Genomic DNA, 20,790 nt, shown 5'->3' on the forward strand with positions numbered 1-20,790 from the left:
GAAAAAGCTTTTTTTGAAAAAAATCCCTAAGCCCAGGGGTCAAAATTTCAGCAAACACCTGACTTTCGGCAATTCACTCGAAAATGGTGCCAAACGGTTGCAAATGCTCCTCTGAAAGGTTTGCCGGTCGAAAAAGAAGGCTTTTTACCACAGGACAAGAAAGCAGCCCTCAACAACTTCAGCGGCAGAAAAAGATTATTTTGAAAAAATCCCTAAGCCCCGGGGTCACAATTTCAGCAAAAATCTGACTTTCGGCAATTCACTCAAAAATCGTTCCAAACGGTTGTAAATGCTACCCTTAGAGGTTTGGCGGTTGAAACAGAAGGCTTTTTATCACAGGACAAGAAATCAGCCCTCAACAACTTCACCGGCAGAAAAAGTGTTTTTTAGAGAAAATTCCTAACCCCCGGGGTCACAATTTCATCAAAAATCTGGTTTTCGGCAATTCACTCAAACATGGTGCCAAACGGTGGCAAATGCTCCCCTGAGAGGTTTGGCGGTCGAAACAGAATGCTTTTTACCACAGCACAAGAAATCGGCCCTCAACAAATTGACCGGCAGAAAAAGATTTTTTTGAAAAAATCTCTAAGCCCCGGGGTCACAATTTTATAAAAAATCTGAAGTTCTCCAATTCACTCAAAAATGGTGCCAAACGGTTGCAAATGCTCCTCTGAAAGGTTTGCCGGTTCGAAACAGAAGGCTTTTTATCACAGTACAAGAAATCAGTCCTCAACAACTTCACCGGCAGAAAAAGATTTTTTTGAAAAAATCCCTAAGTCCCGGGGTCACAATTTCAGCAAAAATCTGACTTTCGGCAATTCACTCGAAGATGGTGCCAAACGGTTGCAAATGCTCCTCTGAGAGGTTTGGCTGTCGAAACAGAAGGCTTTTTATCACAGGACAAGAAATCAGCCCTCAACAACTTCACCGGCAGAAAAAGTGTTTTTTTGAGAAAATCCCTAAGCCCCGGGGTCAGAATTTCATGAAAAATCTGAAGTTCTCCAATTCACTCAAAAATGGTGCCAAACGGTTGCAAATGCTCCCCTGAGAGGATTGGCGGTCGAAACAGAAGGCTTTTTATCACATCACAAGAAATCAGCCCTCAACAACTTCACCGGCAGAAAAAGATTTTTTTGAAAAAATCCCTAAGCCCAGGGGTCAAAATTTCAGCAAAAACCTGACTTTCGGCAATTCACTCGAAAATGGTGCCAAACCATTGCAAATGCTCCTCTGAAAGCTTTGCCGGTCGAAAAAGAAGGCTTTTTATCACAGGACAAGAAATCAGCTCTCAACAACTTCACCGGCAGAAAAAGATTATTTTGAAAAAATCCCTAAGCCCCGGGGGCACGATTTCAGCAAAAATCTGACTTTCGGCAATTCACTCAAAAATTGTTCCAAACGGTTGTAAATGCTACCCTTAGAGGTTTGGCGGTTGAAACAGAAGGCTTTTTATCACAGGACAAGAAATCAGCCCTCAACAACTTCACCGGCAGAAAAAGTGTTTTTTTGAGAAAATCCCTAAGACCCGGGGTCACAATTTCATCAAAAATCTGGCTTTTGGCAATTCACTCAAAAATGGTGCCAAACGGTGGCAAATGCTCCCCTGAGAGGTTTGGCGGTCGAAACAGAATGCTTTTTATCACAGCACAAGAAATCGGCCCTCAACAAATTTACAGGCAGAAAAAGATTTTTTTGAAATAATCTCTAAGCCCCGGGGTCACAATTTCATAAAAAATCGGAAGTTCTCCAATATACTCAAAAATTGTGCCAAACAGTTGCAAATGCTCCCCTGAGAGGTTTGGCAGTCGAAACAGAAGGCTTTTTATCACAGGAAAAGAAATCAGCCCTCGACAAGTTAACCGGGAGAAAAAGATTTTTTTCAAAAAATCCCTAAGCCCCAGGATCACAATTATAGGAGAAATCTAACTTTCGGCAATTCACTCAAAAATGGTGCCAAACGGTTGCAAATGCTCCCCTGAAAGGTTTTCCGGTCGAAACAGAAGGCTTTTTATCACAGGGCAAGAAATCAGCCCTCAACACCTTCACGGGCAGAAAAAGATTTTTTTTGAAAATATCCCTAAGCCCCGGGGTCACAATTTCATAAAAAATCTGAAGTTCTCCAATTCACTCAAAAATGGTGCCAAACGGTTGCAAATGCTCCTCTGGAAGGTTTGCCGTTTCGAAACAGAAGGCTTTTTATCACAGTACAAGGAATCAGTCCTCAACAACTTCACCGGCAGAAAAAGATTTTTTTGAAATAATCCCTAAGCCCCGGGGTCAAAATTTCAGCAAAAATCGGCCTTTCGGCTATTCACTCAAAAATGGTGCCAAATGGTTGCAAATGCTGCACCGAAAGGTTTGCCGGTCGAAACAGAAGGCTTTTTTTTCACAGGACAAGAAATCAGCCATCAACAAGTTAACCGGGAGAAAAAGATTTTTTTGAAAAAATCCCTAAGCCCTGGGGTCAGAATTTCAGCAAAACTCTGACTTTCAGCAATTCATTCAAAAATGGTGCCAAACGGTTGCAAATGCTCTCCTGAGAGGTTTGGTGGTCGAAACAGAAGGCTTTTTTTCACAGGACAAGAAATCTGCCCTCAACAACTTAACCAGCAGAAAAAGATTTTTTTGAAAAAATCTCTAATCCCCGGGGTCACAATTTCATAAAATATCTGACTTTTGGCAATTCACTCAAAAATGATGCCAAACGGTTGCAAATGCTCCCCTGAAATGTTTGCCGGTCGAAACAGAAAGCTTTTTATCACAGGACAAAAAATCAGCCCTCAACAACTTCACCGGCAGAAAAATATTTTTTTGAAAAAATCCCTAAGCCCCGGGGTCACAATTTCAGCAAAAATCTGACTTTCGGCAATTCACTCGAAAATGGTGCCAAACGGTGGCAAATGCTTCTCTGAGAGGTTTGGCGGTCGAAACAGAAGGCTTTTTATCACAGGACAAAAAATTAGCCCTCAACAACTTAACCGGCAGAAAAAGATTTTTTTGAAACAATTCCAAAGCCCCGGGGTCACAATTTCATCAAAAATCTGACTTATGGCAATTCACTCGGAAATGGTGCAAAAAGGTTGCAAATGCTCCCCTGAGAGGTTTGGCGGTCGAAACAGAATGCTTTTTATCACAGGACAAGAAATCAGCCCTCAACAACTTCACTGGCAGAAAAAGATTTTTTTTAATATATCCCTAAGCCCCGGGGTCACAATTTCATAAAAAATCTGAAGTTCTCTAATTCACTCAAAAATGGTGCCAAACGGTTGGAAATGCTCCCCTGAGAGGTTTGGCGATTGAAACAGAAGGCTTTTTATTCCAGAAAAAGAAATCAGCCCTCAACAACTTCACTGGCAGAAAAAGATTTTTTTGAAAAAATCTCTAATCCCCGGGGTCACAATTTCATAAAATATCTGACTTTTGGCAATTCACTCAAAAATGGTGCCAAACGGTTGCAAATGCTCTCCTGCGATGTTTGGCCGTCGAAACAGAAGGCTTTTTTTCAAAGGACAAGAAATCTGCCCTCAACAACTTAACCAGCAGAAAAAGATTTTTTTGAAAAAATCCCTAAGCCCTGGGGTCAGAATTTCAGAAAAAATCTGCCTTTCGGCAATTCACTCAAAAATGGTGCCAAACGGTTGCAAATGCTCCACCGAAAGGTTTGCCGGTCGAAACAGAAGGCTTTTTATCACAGGACAAGAAATCAGCCCTCAACAACTTCACCGGCAGAAAAAGATTTTTTTGAAACAATTCCAAAGCCCCGGGGTCACAATTTCATCAAAAATCTGACTTATGGCAATTCACTCGGAAATGGTGCAAAAAGGTTGCAAATGCTCCCCTGAGAGGTTTGGCGGTCGAAACAGAATGCTTTTTATCACAGGACAAGAAATCAGCCCTCAACAACTTCACTGGCAGAAAAAGATTTTTTTTAATATATCCCTAAGCCCCGGGGTCACAATTTCATAAAAAATCTGAAGTTCTCTAATTCACTCAAAAATGGTGCCAAACGGTTGGAAATGCTCCCCTGAGAGGTTTGGCGATTGAAACAGAAGGCTTTTTATTCCAGAAAAAGAAATCAGCCCTCAACAACTTCACTGGCAGAAAAAGATTTTTTTGAAAAAATCTCTAATCCCCGGGGTCACAATTTCATAAAATATCTGACTTTTGGCAATTCACTCAAAAATGGTGCCAAACGGTTGCAAATGCTCTCCTGCGATGTTTGGCCGTCGAAACAGAAGGCTTTTTTTCAAAGGACAAGAAATCTGCCCTCAACAACTTAACCAGCAGAAAAAGATTTTTTTGAAAAAATCCCTAAGCCCTGGGGTCAGAATTTCAGAAAAAATCTGCCTTTCGGCAATTCACTCAAAAATGGTGCCAAACGGTTGCAAATGCTCCACCGAAAGGTTTGCCGGTCGAAACAGAAGGCTTTTTATCACAGGACAAGAAATCAGCCCTCAACAACTTCACCGGCAGAAAAAGTGTTTTTTTGAGAAAATCCCTAAGCCCCGGGGTCAGAATTTCATCAAAAATCTGACTTTCGGCAAGTCACTCAAAAATGGTGCCAAACGGTTGCAAATGCTCCCCTGAAAGGTTTTCCGGTCGAAACAGAAGGCTTTTTATCACAGGACAAGAAATCAGAACTCAACAACTTCACCGGCAGAAAAATGTTTTTTTGACAAAATCCCTAAGCCCCGGGGTCAAAATTTCATCAAAAATCTGACTTTTGGCAATTCATTCAAAAATGGTGCCAAACGGTTGCAAATGCTCTCCTGAGAGGTTTGGCCGTCGAAACAGAAGGCTTTTTATAACAGGACAAGGAATCAGCCCTCAATAATTTTACCGGCAAGAAAAGATTTTTTTGAAAAAATCCCTAAGCCCCGGCGTCACAATTTCAACAAAAATCTGACTTTCGGCAATTCACTTAAAAATGGTTCCAAACGGTTGCAAATGCTCCCCTGAGACGATTGGCGGTCAAAACAGAAGGCTTTTTATCACATCACAAGAAATCAGCCCTCAACAACTTCACCGGCAGAAAAAGCTTTTTTTGAAAAAAATCCCTAAGCCCAGGGGTCAAAATTTCAGCAAAAACCTGACTTTCGGCAATTCACTCAAAAATGGTGCCAAACGGTTGCAAATGCTCTCCTGCGAGGTTTGGCCGTCGAAACAGAAGGCTTTTTTTCACAGGACAAGAAATCTGCCCTCAACAACTTAACCAGCAGAAAAAGATTTTTTTGAAAAAATACCTAAGCCCTGGGGTCAGAATTTCAGCAAAAATCTGCCTTTCGGCAATTCACTCAAAAATGGTGCCAAACGGTTGCAAATGCTCCACCGAAAGGTTTGGTGGTCGAAACAGAAGGCTTTTTATCACAGGACAAGAAATCAGCCCTCAACAACTTCACTGGCAGGAAAAGATTTTTTTGAAAAAATCTCTAATCCCCGGAGTCACAATTTCATAAAATATCTGACTTTCTGCAATTCACTTAAAAATGGTTCCAAACGGTTGTAAATGCTACCCTTAGAGGTTTGGCGGTCGAAACAGAAGGCTTTTTATCACAGCACAAGAAATCAGCCCTCAACAACTTCAACGGCAGAAAAAGATTTTTTTGAAAAAATCTATAAGCCCCGGGGTCACAATTTCGTAAAAAAATTGAAGTTCTCCAATTCACTCAAAAATTGTGCCAAACGGTTGCAAATGCTCTCCTGAGAGGCTTGGCGGTCGAAACAGAAGGCTCTTTATCACAGGACAAGAAATCAGCCCTCAACAATTTCACCGGCAGGAAAAGATTTTTTTGAAAAAATCCCTAAGCCCCGGCGTCACAATGTCAACAAAAATCTGACTTTCGGCAATTCACTTAAAAATGGTTCCAAACGGTTGCAAATGCTCCCCTGAAAGGTTTGCCGGTCGAAACAGAAGGCTTTTTATAACAGGACAAGAAATCAGACCTCAACAACTTAACCGACAGAAAAAGATTTTTTTGAAAAAATTCCGAAGCCACGGGGTCAGAATTTCATCAAAAATCTGAAGTTCTCCAATTCTGTCAAAAATGGTTCCAAACGGTTGCAAATGCTCTCCTGAGAGGTTTGGTGGTCAAAACAGAAGCCTTTTTATCACAGGACAAGAAATCAGCCCTCAACAACTTCACCAGCAGAAAAAGATTATTTTGAAAAAATCCCTAAGCCCCGGGGTCACAATTTCAGCAAAAATCTGACTTTCGGCAATTCACTCAAAAATCGTTCCAAACGGTTGTAAATGCTACCCTTAGAGGTTTGGCGGTTGAAACAGAAGGCTTTTTATCACAGGACAAGAAATCAGCCCTCAACAACTTCACCGGCAGAAAAAGTGTTTTTTAGAGAAAATCCCTAACCCCCGGGGTCACAATTTCATCAAAAATCTGGTTTTCGACAATTCACTCAAAAATGGTGCCAAACGGTGGCAAATGCTCCCCTGAGAGGTTTGGCGGTCAAAACAGAATGCTTTTTACCACAGCAGAAGAAATCGGCCCTCAATAAATTGACCGGCAGAAAAAGATTTTTTTGAAAAAATCTCTAAGCCCTGGGGTCAGAATTTCAGCAAAAATCTGCCTTTCGGCAATTCACTCAAAAATGGGGCCAAACGGTTGCAAATGCTCCACCGAAAGGTTTGGTGGTCGAAACAGAAGGCTTTTTATCACAGGCCAAGAAATCAGCCCTCAACAACTTCACTGGCAGAAAAAGATTTTTTTGAAAAAATCTCTAATCCCCGGAGTCACAATTTTATAAAATATCTGACTTTTCGCAATTCACTCAAAAATGGTTCCAAACGGTTGCAAATGCTCCCCTGAAAGGTTTGCCGGTCGAAACAGAAGGCTTTTTATAACAGGACAAGGAATCAGCCCTCAACAACTTCACCGGCAGAAAAAGATTTTTTTGAAAAAATCTATAAGCCCCGGGGTCACAATTTCATAAAAAAATTTGAAGTTCTCCAATTCACTCAAAAATTGTGCCAAACGGTTGCAAATGCTCTCCTGAGAGGTTTGGCGGTCGAAACAGAAGGCTTTTTATTACAGGACAAGAAATCAGCCCTCAACAACTTCACCGGCAAAAAAAGATTTTTTTGAAAAAATCCCTAAGCCCTGGGGTCAGAATTTCAGCAAAAATCTGCCTTTCGGCAATTCACTCAAAAATGGTGCCAAACGGTTGCAAATGCTCCACCGACAGGTTTGGTGGTCGTAACAGAAGGCTTTTTATAACAGTACAAGGAATCAGCCCTCAACAATTTCACCGGCAGGAAAAGATTTTTTTGAAAAAATCTCTAATCCCCGGAGTCACAATTTCATAAAATATCTGACTTTTCGCAATTCACTCGAAAATGGTGCCAAACGGTGGCAAATGCTCCCCTGAGAGGTTTGGCGGTCGAAACAGAAGGCTTTTTATCACAGGACAAGAAATCAGCCCTCAACAACTTCACTGGCAGAAAAGGATTTTTTTGAATATATCCCTAAGCCCCGGGGTCACAATTTCATAAAAAATCTGAAGTTCTCTAATTAACTCAAAAATGGTGCCAAACGGTTGCAAATGCTCTCCTGAGAGGTTTGGCGGTCGAAACAGAAGGCTTTTATCACAGGAAAAAAAATCAGCCCTCAACAACTTCACTGGCAGAAAAAGATTTTTTTGAAAAAATCTCTAATCCCCGGGGTCACAATTTCATAAAATATCTGACTTTTGGCAATTCACTCAAAAATGGTTCCAAACGGTTGCAAATGCTCCCCTGAAAGGTTTGCCGGTCGAAACAGAAAGCTTTTTATCACAGGACAAAAAATCAGCCCTCAACAACTTCACCGGCAGAAAAATATTTTTTTGAAAAAATCCCTAAGCCCCGGGGTCACAATTTCAGCAAAAATCTGACTTTCGGCAATTCACTCAAAAATGGTGCCAAACGGTTGTAAATGCTTCCCTGAGAGGTTTGGCGGTCGAAACAGAAGGCTTTTTATCACAGGACAAAAAATTATCCCTCGTCAACTTAACCAGCAGGAAAAGATTTTTTTGAAAAAATCCCTAAGCCCCGGGGTCACAATTTCATCAAAAATCTGACTTTTGGCAATTCACTCGAAAATGGTGCAAAAAGGTTGCAAATGCTCCCCTGAGAGGTTTGGCGGTCGAAACAGAATGCTTTTTATCACAGGACAAGAAATCAGCCCTCAACAACTTCACTGGCAGAAAAAGATTTTTTTTAATATATCCCTAAGCCCCGGGGTCACAATTTCATAAAAAATCTGAAGTTCTCTAATTCACTCAAAAATGGTGCCAAACGGTTGGAAATGCTCCCCTGAGAGGTTTGGCGATTGAAACAGAACGCTTTTTATCACAGGAAAAGAAATCAGCCCTCAACAACTTAAACGGCAGAAAAAGATTTTTTTGAAAAAATCTCTAATCCCCGGGGTCACAATTTCATAAAATATCTGACTTTTGGCAATTCACTCAAAAATGGTGCCAAACGGTTGCAAATGCTCGCCTGAAAGGTTTGCCGGTCGAAACAGAAGGCTTTTTATCACAGGACAAAAAATCAGCCCTCGACAACTTAACCAGCAGAAAAAGATTTTTTTGAAAAAATCCCTAAGCCCCGGGGTCACAATTTCATAAAATATCTGACTTTCGGCAATTCACTCAAAAATGGTGCCAAACGGTTGCAAATGGTCCCCTGAGAGGTTTGGCGGTCGAAACAGAATGCTTTTTATCACAGGACAAGAAATCAGCCCTCAACAACTTCACTGGCAGAAAAAGATTTTTTTAAAAAAAATCTATATTCCCCGGGGTCACAATTTCATAAAATATCTGACTTTTGGCAATTCACTCGAAAATGGTGCGAAACGGTTGCAAATGTTCCCGTGAGAGGTTTGTCGCTCGAAAAAGAAGGCTTTTTATCACAGCAAAAGAAATCAGACCTCGACAAGTTAACCGGGAGAAAAAGACTTCTTTGAGAAAATGCCGAAGCCCGAGGGTCACAATTTCAGCAAAAATCTGATTTTCGGCAATTCAGGCAAAAATGGTGCTGAACGGTTGCAAATGCTCCCCTGAGATGTTTGCCGGGCGAAACAGAATGCTTTTTATCACAGGACAAGAAATCAGCCCTCAACAACCTTACCGGCAGAAAAAGATTTTTTTGAAAAAATCCCTAAGGGGTTACAATTTCATATAAAATCTGACTTTCGGCAATTCACTCAAAAATGGTGCCAAACGGTTGCCAATTCTCCCCTGAGAGGTTTGGCGGTCGAAACAGAAGGGTTTTTATCACCGCACAAGAAATCAGCCCTCAACAACTTCACTGGCAGAAAAAGAGTTTTTTGAAAAAATTCCCAAGCCCCGGGGTCAAAATTTCATCAAAAATCTGGCTTTCCGCAATTCACTCAATATCAAAACCTTTATTGCATTAGCATACAGCCATAGCAAAATAAGACAAAAATACTAGAGACAAGCAACCAAACAAAATTCAAAGCGATATTACTGGCGTAATGACATTTAAATTACCCTAAGACAATAATGTAAAGATTTAGTTGCCAGCGCCAAGAATCCAAAATGCGGATGTATATAAAACATAAAATGGCCCCAAAATAGGCTCGGCACATTGGGTTGAAAAAGTAATAAAAAGAATTAAAACAGGTCCAGGTCTAGGACACACTACCCAATCAGAGTAGCCCTGAGTTTCAGAGCCTGCACTATAAAGATTGCCACCCCACGTGAAATTTGGGGATTTGCGTCCACAAGAAGCGATTTCAAACAGTCTTCCTTAGATGTAATGGTGGACGGGATCAAGAGGAGGAGCTTAGGAGGAGCTTAGGTCTTATTGGCTCATAAATAGGGCAGTAGAAAAAGAAATGTATGAAGTCCTCTACTTCATTCATTGTGCATGGACATAAACGCTGAGTAATAGGGGTCTTAGAGTAAATCCCCTGCAGGAAGGCCGTGGGTATAGAATGGAAACGGGCCATAGTAAATGCTCTTCTCAAATTGGGCTCCGTCAGGTCTATCAAGTAGTTGGCAAGTGATCTTACCACTTTCACTTTAGGGAGCCACATGGAGAGGCGAGCTGTAATGGACTGTGCCCGGTCCATGGCCTCGTCTCTTGTAAGAATCCAGGCCCGGATTTTATGTTGGTCCCAAGATGACAGCGTGTCGAGATCTGGGAGGGAGTAGCGTGCAGTAATAGTCTCCATGGCCTTGGACCATTTGTTGGTATGAGAACAAGTTAAAAAGGCTTGCCTAGCTAGTAGGGAACCTGGGGCATTGATTAATTTACAGTAAAAACTAATGATTCTAATGTGGGCTCTCGCAACAATGGAGGGGAGGCCCAGTTCTGTTCTTAACTGTGCAGCAACTGAACCCTTGGGGAGGCCCAGTATCTTTCGTGCAAAAGAGTTTTGCAGAATCTCCAGCCATTGTAGTGTTTTTAAATTCCACCCCCAGATTTCAACCCCATACAGTAACATCGGGAGGACTTTGCTGATAAATGCTTTTCTGATTGGTGGAACCAACTGGCCGCCTTTTGCATAGAAGAATTTCTCCAAGGCTTTGATGGTTCTACGGGCAGCCAGGATGGTCATATTTAGGTGAGCTGACCAGCTAAGCCCATGCTGAAAAGTGATACCCAAATACTTGAATGCTGAACAATATTCAATAGAGTGGCCCTCAAAATTCCAGAAAGGCTTCCGAGTTTTCGTGCCAAAAGTAAGAATTTTGGTTTTGGCGAAATTGATTTTGAGGGAGTTGGTATCACAATATGTCATGAGCCCTCTGAGCATGTTGTTTAAGCCCTGCTTGGTTAAAGACAGTATCACCATGTCGTCCGCATAGAGTAATATGGGGATCTTGAGCTGTTGTAAAGAGGGGGCAGATTGATTTAGGGCCTTCATGGTTGTAACGATGTCATTGATGTAGAAATTGAATAGAAAAGGGGCCAAGAGGCAGCCCTGTTTGACCCCTTTATTCAGAGGGAAAGGATCAGATAGAGCTCCCAGAGGGCCGAATTTTACTCTGGCCGATATGTCATTATGAATTTCCATAAGAAGGTGGAGGAGTCTCTTATCTATGTTAGTGTAACTAAGCTTCTGCCATAGCCTATCTCTGGGGATGGAGTCAAAAGCGGAGGTCAGGTCCACAAAAGCCGCGTGTAGTTTGCAGTTGAACCTGTTTAGGTATTTATCAATCAGGGTAAATAGAACAAGACATTGGCCAGATGTGCTGTGACCTTTACGGAAGCCAGCCTGTTCCGGGTGGAATAGCTTTGTTTCTTCTGCCCACTCGATTAATTTCTCTAGCAAGAATCTAGAGTAGACCTTGTATGATATGTCCAGCAGGCTGATAGGTCGATAGTTACGCGGATCTTGTGGATCCCCCTTTTTATGTATTGGGATGACTATGCTCTGTTTCCAATTAGGTGGAATCTTAAGAGTAGCATTAATAGTAGTAAAGAGAGATGCTAAAATAGGGGCCCACCATGTCTGGTTCGACAAGAATACCTCGGCAATTCACTCAAAAATCGTGCCAAACTGTTGCAAATGATCCCGTGACAGGTTTTGCGGTCGAAACAGAAGGCTTTTTATCACCGCACAAGAAATCAGCCCTCAACAACTTCACTGGCAGAAAAAGAGTTTTTTGAATATATCCCTAAGCCCCGGGGTCACAATTTCATAAAAAATCTGAAGTTCTCTAATTCACTCGAAAATGGTGCCAAACGGTTGCAAATGCTCCCCTGAGAGGTTTGCTTGTCGAAACAGAAGGCTTATTATCAAAGGACAAGAAATCAGCCCTCAACAACTTCACCGGCAGAAAAAGATTTTTTTGAAAAAATCTCTAAGCCCCGGGGTCACAATTTGATCAAAAATCTGACTTTCGGCAATTCACTCAAAAATGGTGACAAACGGTTGCAAATGCTCCCCTGAAAGGTTTGCCGGTCGAAACAGAAGGCTTTTTATCACCGGACAAGAAATCAGCCCTCAACAACTTCATCGGCAGAAAAAGATTTTTTTGAAACATTTCCCAAGCCCCGGGGTCAGAATTTCATATAAAATCTGAAGTTCTCCAATTCACTCAAAAATGGTGCCAAACGGTTGCAAATGCTCCCCTGAGAGTTTTTGCGGTCGAAACAGAAGGAAGTTTATCACAGGGAAAGAAATCAGCCCTCGACAAGTTAACCGGGAGAAAAAGATTTTTTTGAAAAAATCCCTAAGCCCCGGCGTCGCAATTTCAGCAAAAATCTGACTTTCGGCAATTCATTCAAAAATGCTGCCAAACGGTTGCAAATTCTCCTCTGAGAGGTTTGGCGGTCGAAACAGAAGGCTTTTTATCACAGGAAAAGAAATCAGACCTCGACAACTTAACCAGCAGAAAAAGATTTTTTTGAAAAAATCCCTAAGGGTTACAATTTCAGCAAAAATCTGACCTTCGGCAATTCACTCAAAAATGGTGACAAACGGTTGCAAATGCTCCCCTGAAAGGTTTGCTGGTCGAAACAGAAGGCTTTTTATCACAGGACAAGAAATCAGCCCTCAATAACTTCACCAGCATAAAAAAATTTTTTTGAAAAAATTCCCAAGCCCCGGGGTCGGAATTTCATATAAACTCTGAAGTTCTTTAATTCACTCAAAAATGGTGCCAAACGGTTGCAAATGCTCCCGTGAGAGGTTTGGCGGTCGAAACAGAAGGCTTTTTATCACAGGAAAAGAAATCAGCCCTCGACCAGTTAACCAGGAGAAAAAGTTTTTTTGAAAAAATGCCTAAGCCCGAGGGTCACAATTTCATAAAAAATCTGAAGTTCTCCAATTCACTCAAAAATGGTGCCAAACGGTTGCAAATGCTCCTCTGAAAGGTTTGCCGGTCGAAACAGAAGGCTTATTATCACAGGACAAGAAATCAGCCCTCAACAACCTTACCGACAGAAAGAGACTTTTTTTGAAAAAATCTCTAAGCCCCGGGGTCACAATTTCATCAAAAATCTGACTTTCAGCAATTCACTCAAAAATGCTGACAAACGGTTGCAAATGCTCCCCTGAAAGGTTTGCTGGTCGAAACAGAAGGCTTTTTATCACAGGACAAGAAATCAGACCTCGACAACTTCACCAGCATAAAAAATTTTTTTTGAAAAAATTCCCAAGCCCCGGGGTCGGAATTTCATATAAACTCTGAAGTTCTTTAATTCACTCAAAAATGGTGCCAAACGGTTGCAAATGCTCCCGTGAGAGGTTTGGCGGTCGAAACAGAAGGCTTTTTATCACAGAAAAAGAAAACGGCCCTCGACCAGTTAACCAGGAGAAAAAGATTTTTTTGAAAAAATGCCTAAGCCCGAGGGTCACAATTTCATAAAAAATCTGAAGTTCTCCAATTCACTCAAAAATGGTGCCAAACGGTTGCAAATGCTCCCCTGAAAGGTTTGCCGATCGAAACAGAAGGCTTTTTATCACCGGACAAGAAATCAGCCCTCAACAACTTCACCGGCAGAAAAAGATTTTTTTGAAAAAAATTCCCAAGCCCCGGGGTCAGAATTTCATATGAAATCTGAATTTCTCCAATTAACTCAAAAATGGTGCCAAACGGTTGCAAATGCTCCTCTGAAAGGTTTGCCGGTCGAAACAGAAGGCTTATTATCACAGGACAAGAAATCAGCCCTCAACAACCTTACCGACAGAAAGAGACTTTTTTTGAAAAAATCTCTAAGCCCTGGGGTCACAATTTCATCAAAAATCTGACTTTCGGCAATTCACTCAAAAATGCTGCCAAACGGTTGCAAATTCACCTCTGAGAGGTTTGGCGGTCGAAACAGAAGTCTTTTTATCACAGCACAAGAAATCAGCCCTCAACAACTTAACCGGCAGAAAAGGATTTTTTTGAAAAAATCCCTAAGGGCTTACAATTTCAAATAAAATCTGACTTTCGGCAAATCACTCAAAAATGGTGACAAACGGTTGCAAATGCACCCGTGAGAGGTTTTGCGGTCGAAAGAAAAGGCTTTTTATCACTGGACAAGAAATCAGCCCTCAACAACTTCACCGGCAGAAAAAGATTTTTTTGAAAAAATGCCTAAGCCCCGGGGTCAGAATTTCATATAAAATCTGAAGTTTTCCAATTCACTCAAAAATGGTGCCAAATGGTTGCAAATGCTCCCCTGGGAGTTTTTGCGGTCGAAACAGAAGGCTTTTTATAGTAGGACAAGAAATCATCCCTCAACAACTTCACCGGCAGAAAACGATTTTTTTGAAAAAATCCCTAAACCCCGGGGTCACAATTTCAGCAAAAATCTGAAGTTCTCCAATTCACTCAAAAATGCTGCCAAATAGTTGCAAATGATCCCGTGAGAGGTTTTGCGGTCGAAACAGAAGGCTTTTTGTCACAGGAAAAGAAATCAGCCCTCGACAAGTTTACCGGGAGAAAAATATTTTTTTTATAAAAATGCCTAAGCCCGAGGGTCACAATTTCAGCAAAAATCTGACTTTTGGCAATTCACTCGAAAATGGTGCCAAACGGTTGCAAATGCTCCCCCGAGAGGTTTGTCGCTCGAAACAGAAGGCTTTTTATCACAGCAAAAGAAATCAGCCCTCGACAAGTTAACTGGGAGAAAAAGATTTCTTTGAAAAAATGCCTAAGCCCGAGGATCACAATTTCAGCAAAAATCTGACTTTTGGTAATTCACTCGAAAATGATGCCAAACGGTTGCAAATGCTCCCCTGAGAGGTTTGCCGGTCGAAACTGTCAGCATCGCCCTAGAGCCAGTGCACCAACTGGACTCTTGCACCTCAACCCCGACTGGGCTAGGCGAGCTGGGTAGCACCTCCAGAGACCTCCTTCTCACAGGAAACGGTCACAGTGCTGTGGACTCACAGCTCAGAGCTGAGAGCACCGGATTCACTGTCTCAATAATACAGTCGTTGCGCAGCAGAGTTTTGCAGAGTCTTGCAGAGTATAAACCACTCGGAGAGCAGCTCTGTAGAATATCTTCCTTTTATTCTATAACTACAACTATGATACAAAGCTATATACAGAGCTGAATATTCTAAGCATAAATCAGTGCTACACTGAGAGTCTGCAGCTGCTCTAACAGCAATCTTATCTCTAGGATCTCCAACACTCTCACTCTCTCCGATACACTGACTGACTGACTCTCTCTCACACACACACAGATATGTTGCTGGGCAGAATAAGTAGATAGGCAGGACACGCCTCCTTCTCTCTGGAGAGTCAGCAGAGACCATCAGGAGATGATCAGGAGATTCTTGTGTATGGGAGGGGTGAAATCTCCTCAGAAACAGAAGGCTTATTATCACAGGACAAGAAATCAGCCCTCAACAACTTCACCGGCAGAAAAAGATTTTTTTGAAAAAATCTCTAAGCCCCGGGGTCACAATTTGATCAAAAATCTGACTTTCGGCAATTCAATCAAAAATGCTGCCAAACGGTTGCAAATTCTCCTCTGAGAGGTTTGGCGGTCGAAACAGAAGGCTTTTTATCACAGCAAAAGAAATCATCCCTCAACAACTTAACCGTCAGAAAAAGATTTTTTTGAAAAAATCCTTAAGGGTTACAATTTCATCAAAAATCTGACTTTCGGCAATTCACTCAAAAATGGTGACAAACGGTTGCAAATGCTCCCCTGAGAGGTTTGGCGGTCGAAAGAGAAGGCTTTTTATCAAAGGACAAGAATTCAGCCCTCAATAACTTCACCGGCAGAAAAAGATTTTTTTGAAAAAATCCCTAAACCCCGGGGGTCACAATTTCATCAAAAATCTAACTTTCGGCCATTCACTCAAGAATGTTGCCAAACGGTTGCAAATGCTCCCCTAAGAGGTTTGGAGGTCGAAACAGAAGGGTTTTTATCTCAGAAAGAAATCAGCCCTCGACAACTTAATCGGCAGAAAAAGATTTTTTTGAAAAAAATCCCTATTTCATCAAATATCTGACTTTCGGCCATTCACTCAAAAATGGTGCCTACTGAAGAAGGTAGGAAAAACCACTGGGCCGGTAAGATATAATCTAAGTCAAATCCCGTATTTTGACTACTGGCTCCTCACACAGCTCCTGACTCACGACAGTGTGTTGCCCATCGCTCTGTTCTGACTAAAGGATTTTATGCAGCCACTGCTGGCGGGAACATTTTGGGACCCAAAATATCCAACGCCACTAAATTCTGGTGTACTTTTTAACATAATAGTTTAAACAGGGATCAACATACAAACACTGAGAAGCCATTCCCCCCGCCCCAGTACTTTATACGGAAACAACTGGAAAAACCTCTGTGATTGAGGCTACCAACATGGCGCCTTTTTGTACAACGAACACTTCTGAGTTCATTCTTACTCCTGCTTTACTACTGTTTTACTATTACTTTACTACTACTTTAGTACCATTTCACTACTGCTTTACTACTGCTTCACTACTACTTTACTACCGATTTGCTACTACTTTTCTACCATTTTGCTACTACTTTACTATCATTTAACTACTACCTTACTACTGCTTTACTACCATTTTACTACTACTTTACTACTACTTTACTACCATTTAACTACTACCTTGCTGCTGCTTTACTACCATTTTACTACTATCTTACTATCATTTTACTACTACTATTTTTCTACAATTTTACTACAACTTTACTACTACTTTAAAGCTATTTTACTACTATTCCATCACTTTACTATTGGAACATTTTACTACCGCTTTACTACTACTTTACTACTATCTTACTGCTATTTCACTACTGCCTTCCTACCATTTTACTACTATTTTACTACTGCGTTACTACTACTTTAATGCTATTTTACTGCTTCTATTCCACCACTTTACTATTGTTTTACCATTACTTAATTGCTACTTCACTACTGGTTTACTATTGCTTTACTACCACTTTACTTCCACTTTACTACTGCTACTTTATTACTTATAGTACTTTACTATTTATACCCCTATTTATACAGTAGACCTTCCTGAACAATGGCATGCCTGTCTATAGTAACAAATAGTATTGTACCTATTTTATTAATTGTATATAGTGCCCTTCATCCGTAGATTTAAGGTTGGTTTACAACTTAAAAATGCAAGGTAAAAAACACAAAATACACAATAAAAACAAGAACAAGAACAAACCAATAAGCCTCCTCCCTCAACCTCTCCTTTGGCTTGTCCTTCACTCATGACTTCTCTCTTGTTCCTTGATCTTAACTTCCCCACTTTTGCAAACCTTCCAGTTGTCCCTAATTTTGCGAGGACATTCCCAGATTTATTGAAGCTGTCCTGGTTTCTGATGTTATCCTGCTTTTCCTTAGGACGTCCCTATGTTCATGGGAGAAATGTTGGATGGTATGGAGTTATACATAGAATAGAATGATAGAATGATCTCGATACGAATCCAAGGCAGACCTTTTCACATCACAGTAATCCAAGTTTATGCACCAACTACTGGTGCTGAAGAAACTGAAATTGACCAATTCTATGAAGACTAACAACACCTTATAGAAGTGACACCAAAGAAGGATGTTCTTCTCATTATAGGGGATTGCAATGCTAAAGTAGGGAGGCAAGAGATAAAAGGAACAACTGGCAAGTTTGGCCTTGGAGATCAAAACAAAGCAGGGCAAAGGCTAATAGAGTTCTGTCAAGAGAACAAGCTGGTCATCACAAACACGCTTTTCCAACAACACAAGAGACGACTCTACACATGGACATCACCAGATGGGCAGCATCGAAATCAGATTGATTATATTCTCTGCAGCCAAAGATGGAGAAGCTCTATACAGTCAGCAAAAACTGTCGGACTCTTAAGCCTCTGTCAGAGGTAACTGGCCACTCTCCAGGCACCAGGCTTAAGATCCTTGTTGACCTCCCCGTCTGCGTCTCCCGGCAGGATACAGGCAAGGTCACAATCGGCGATCCCACTCAGCGTGAGAGGGACACACCATTTCTCCCTCCTCCCTGCTTCCCTCAGGGAGGGGAAAGAGACAGACAGAAATCTATTTACATGTCTTTATTTCTGTCATTGCAGCAGTACAGAGAAACACATCTGCACTCTCCAGTCTCCTACAGAAGAGAGAGATAGACTCCTCCCCTGTACTTCCAGTACAGGTCAGACGACACTCTGAGCTAACATCCGGTGCTCAGTACAGTGAATAGACTGTCCCTTTGTTCCCACGGTACAGTCCCAAACATCAACATCCTGTTTGGCTTTCCAGCCACCTGCAGCTCGCTGCCGCATTGCTGCTTTTTCCTGACATCCTCCCCCAAAAGTATCAATGTGGGTTGCGAGCAAACTGTTATCCAGAGAAGAATACAAACAGTTGTTATACATATAACAACCCCCTGTTGTTTCAGTTCCACCCTTGGAACTACCCGCCACTGGTTTCCCCAGTGTATCTCTCTGGTTGTCTGGCTTCCAAGGAATGAGTGCATCTGCATTACCTTGGCTAGCAGCTCTCTGTTGTGTCTTTGTCTCTGACTTAGACACTGCTTCAACCTGTCCTCGGTTGTGTACAACAGCAACACATGCAACAGCTAAGTTAGCAAACTCTTTTGAATACCTCTTGGGTGGTACACCCTTTGTAACTCTTTCAGACCTGCGTATGAGGTGCTGATCATCTCTGCTCACTGGTTCAGCCTCTGGACTCTTAGGAGAACCAGATCCAATAGTAAACAGTGGTTCTTCCTCCATCTGTGAAGGCCTATCCATTGAGTAAAACTTCCTCTCAATGACTGTGTCAACTGAGCTCTGTGAGCTATCACTGTCATTTTCATCACCACTGTAATCTGTAAAATCTTCATCATCTGAATCGTCCTCTGTGGGAAATGTGTGAACAATTATTCTCTCCTGTTCAGGAGCACTCTCTAGAAATTTTGTGAGAATCACCTGACCAGATTCAGACAAAATTACTCTGTAGAGACCCTTTTCATATCCCACAAAAATGCCTCTGGCATTCTTTACTCCACCTGGAGCTTCTGTCCTCACATTAGACCCCAAAACCTTAAAATAGGTAACAGAAGGTTTTCTATGGAACAGCTTCTCAAAAGGAGAACTTCCCAACTCTTTTGAGACCTTTCTCAACCACGTGTGAACATAAGACATTAACGACTCCGCCCAATATTCATGTGGTAAATGTGAACTAAGCAATTGCGCATTCATCCCCTTTTGCAATTCTTTGTTCACCCTTACACAGACACCTCTGTTCCACGCTTCCGCTGAAACAGCAACCTTGTGCCTTATCCCTTTCTTCTGCAGGAACTCCTGAAAATCCTGTAAAAGAAAAATTGGCTTCTCATCTGTGAAAAGACAATCGATGTTAGCATCATGCTCACTTTTAACCTTGTCACAAAACTTCTTAAACCTTCCTAAGACTTCTTTTCGTTTCTCTAATGTATATACCCACACATAATGAGAGAAACAATCTACACACACAAGATAATATCTTGCATTGCCTCTAGATGGTGCTAGAGGGCCAATCACATCAGCATACACCCGCTGAAATGCTCTGTCGACCCTGGCCACCTTCCGGGCGCTCTTGGTCACACCTGCAAGAGATATTTCGTCAGTACCAAATGCATTACATTTCATGTAATCACTTTGATCAAAAGTCAACAAATACAGTCCATCTTTCTCTCTGGCAGAAAGATACAACTCTCCATCTTTGAAGATCTTGCAGCTTTTACTATCATAGGACTGTCTCAGTGCTTTCTTTGCAATCTGCGACACACTCAGCAGATTGAACTTCAACTCAGGAACCAGGTACACATTGTCTATAGTCAAGTTCAGACTCTCAAGATACACAGTTCCAACCCCGGTCGCTTCCAGCTCCTGACCGTTGGCCTGCTTCACAGTGAAGCTTTGCTTCTTAAACGTCGAAAACAGACTTCTGTGTGGAGTCATGTGGAAAGTGCAACCTGTGTCAATGACAAACGTGTTCCCAGCCTCTGGTGTGGTTCCTTTCGACATCAAAGCCTTTGCAGGTTTCACCTGGGTCTTGGTACGATTTTTGCCTGACGCCTCAGGCTTCGCAGAGCTCTCCTTAGCTCTTTTCTGCTGACGTGGCTTCTTACAGTTCCGCTGAAGATGCCCAGTCTGTCCACAACTGTAACATCGGACAACATTCAAAGCTACAGCATGCTCTCCAGTAGCAACATCAGTGGGGGAGTCAGAACTCCGTTCCTCCCTCCCCCTGTCCTTCACATCCAGTGCAGCAAGGCGATCGTGTTCATTCAGAACAACCGCGCACACTCTCTCCGCCGTGAGATCCGCGGCCGGTAGGGAACCAAGCTGACTGGCAACCGTTTTGTAAGTCCTATTAAGGCTGTTGATAATCATGAAGCAAAAGACCTCTTCTTGAAGACGGAAATTGCGCTCCACCATCTGCTGACGCAGGAACTTCATTTCAGTCAAATGCGCTTGTACATCTCCATCAGGCGCAAGCCTCAGATTGGTCAGCTTTTCAAAATACAGCAACGCTGAAGAACCAGCATCTCTCTGATGTGTTCTACGCAGCGTTTCCCAAATCTCTCGTGCGTTCTGTAAATCCTGAATGTGCACGAGTTGCTGATCTGAGACACACAGAATTATAGCCGTCCTGGCTTTCACATTCTGTGAATTCCAACCTGGCGTTGGTGCTGCAGGAATGGGGTTCTCAATCACCCCAAAAACCCTCTGATTCTGCAGCAGGGCTTTCATCTTTATAGACCAAGATGAGTAATTGTCATTAGTCAGGGGAGGTGGATCAGGTAGGCCTCCCCCCTTCTTGGCATCCATTTTGAATCCAAGCCTCAGCTCTCACTCTCGAGCCTGTAAAA

General features: G+C 42.0%; 1 protein-coding gene across 1 annotated transcript in view; it reads right to left on the minus strand.

Annotated features, from left to right (window-relative positions):
• The window catches only part of LOC308476381 (uncharacterized protein), a gene marked incomplete at both ends in the record, with an annotated part of 63,376 nt that extends 42,999 nt beyond the window's left edge, over positions 1-20,377 (minus strand). The window contains 2 exons of the mRNA XM_081003923.1: positions 18,754-19,362; positions 20,080-20,377. Coding sequence (XP_080860049.1) covers positions 18,754-19,362; positions 20,080-20,377 — 907 coding nt within the window. The remainder of the gene's footprint in view (positions 1-18,753; positions 19,363-20,079) is intronic.
• Positions 20,378-20,790: the final 413 nt, after the last annotated feature.

This window comes from Podarcis pityusensis, assembly GCF_964106645.2.
Source record: "Podarcis pityusensis genome assembly, chromosome: 4".
NCBI classification, from domain to species: domain Eukaryota; kingdom Metazoa; phylum Chordata; class Lepidosauria; order Squamata; family Lacertidae; genus Podarcis; species Podarcis pityusensis.